This window comes from Penicillium arizonense (genome assembly GCF_001773325.1).
Source record: "Penicillium arizonense strain CBS 141311 chromosome Unknown PENARI_contig311, whole genome shotgun sequence".
In the NCBI taxonomy this organism is placed as follows: domain Eukaryota; kingdom Fungi; phylum Ascomycota; class Eurotiomycetes; order Eurotiales; family Aspergillaceae; genus Penicillium; species Penicillium arizonense.
In genome coordinates this window covers 1-1240 of record NW_019173588.1, presented here as the reverse complement: position 1 = coordinate 1240, position 1240 = coordinate 1, and the positions used below count along the sequence as shown (strand labels likewise).

Below are 1240 nucleotides of genomic sequence, written 5' to 3'. Positions count from 1 at the left end.
AGTCTAGAATAAGCTAAGCCCCGTTTTGGGTACGAGCCGAGAAACGAAGCGTGTGTGCCTAATAGGGTAAACTGTTTTCGAACTCTGCTGTATGGCGAAGAACAGCATCACTCCTTCAGATACCATGGTCACACATGATGTTACCCACATTCGTTACTATTTGCGCAGGCTCTTATGGTGTGGGGATAAACGTATATAGCACAAAAGCATGGAGACTTGCTGTAGTAAGTAATTGAGAGATGACGACAAGGCTTCCTCAATTCCTAGGAGTACCTGTGGGGCTCAGTCCATGCATTGCAAGGAGGGCTGTGAACTATACTCAGTGTGCGGTTTGTCCTGCAGGTTGTAACATAAATAGGGCTCTTTTGCTCCGTAGGATCCGATTGATCCCATGCGCTCAGCAGCAATCCGACCCCTCCAAGATGACATCTGAGCGTTTCATCTCTCGAGCACTGTTAGTTTATACCTGGAGGATACCTGACCGCCGCTAACACTTGGTAGACCGATAAAAGACCTACTGCTGCCCCCAGAAGCTGCCGGACAGCAAGGATTGACCGCTGTGCGACCAGAACCTGCAGACGCATCCACCACAATCCGGAACGCGGATCCTGAAGAGGAGAAGCCAGCTCCTTCCGCGAATGCGAAGAAAATTCCCTTCGAATGGGACAACTCCGGTTCAAAGGCCGCAGCAAGTAGGCGGAAGGATCAGGCTCGGGCATCACAAAGGCGTCGTAATCGAATCAAGCAGAACAAGAGCTTAATGGCAGATGTCGATGCGTACTCGAGCGAGGTTGGCAAGCTGTCGGACTTGGTGTTGCAGCAAAGAGCTCAATTGCTTATCCTGAATGAATTCAAGGAACTGGTGTTGGCTAAGCAGACGGAGCGTGCCCTGGCAGTTCTGGGTGGTCGTCCACAGGTACTTTCCACTTACGTTCCCCAGCTTCGAGTTCTGCTAACCACCTCCATAGCCACTACTGTTGGTTTCTAATACATACAGGTCCATAAAACACTTTGTCAGATACTGTGGCAACTACGTTGTTTCAGTACCGTGGAATGACCCGTGCATGGACTTCGAAGTATATTACAAGGACGGAACAGCAGGGCAGGTGCGATGGCGAGTAACGATGCCATTAAAATTGCAGGCCACGAGGTATCTCGACGTCCAGGAGGATTCGCAAAAAGCCGAGCTTGCTAAGGGGCTGTTGCCTACGGCAGAATGGACGTTTTTCGAAAGTCTGAA

General features: G+C 50.3%; 1 protein-coding gene across 1 annotated transcript; it reads left to right on the top strand.

Annotated features, from left to right (window-relative positions):
- Nucleotides 1-422: 422 nt before the first annotated feature.
- PENARI_c311G06451 (uncharacterized protein) lies at nucleotides 423-1220 on the top strand (the record flags this gene model as incomplete). Its single annotated transcript, XM_022638279.1, has 3 exons — nucleotides 423-454; nucleotides 502-916; nucleotides 969-1220. Coding segments are annotated over 3 exons (699 nt in total), but the record flags the coding sequence as incomplete, so codon positions are not given.
- Between the last annotated feature and the right edge of the window lie 20 nt (nucleotides 1221-1240).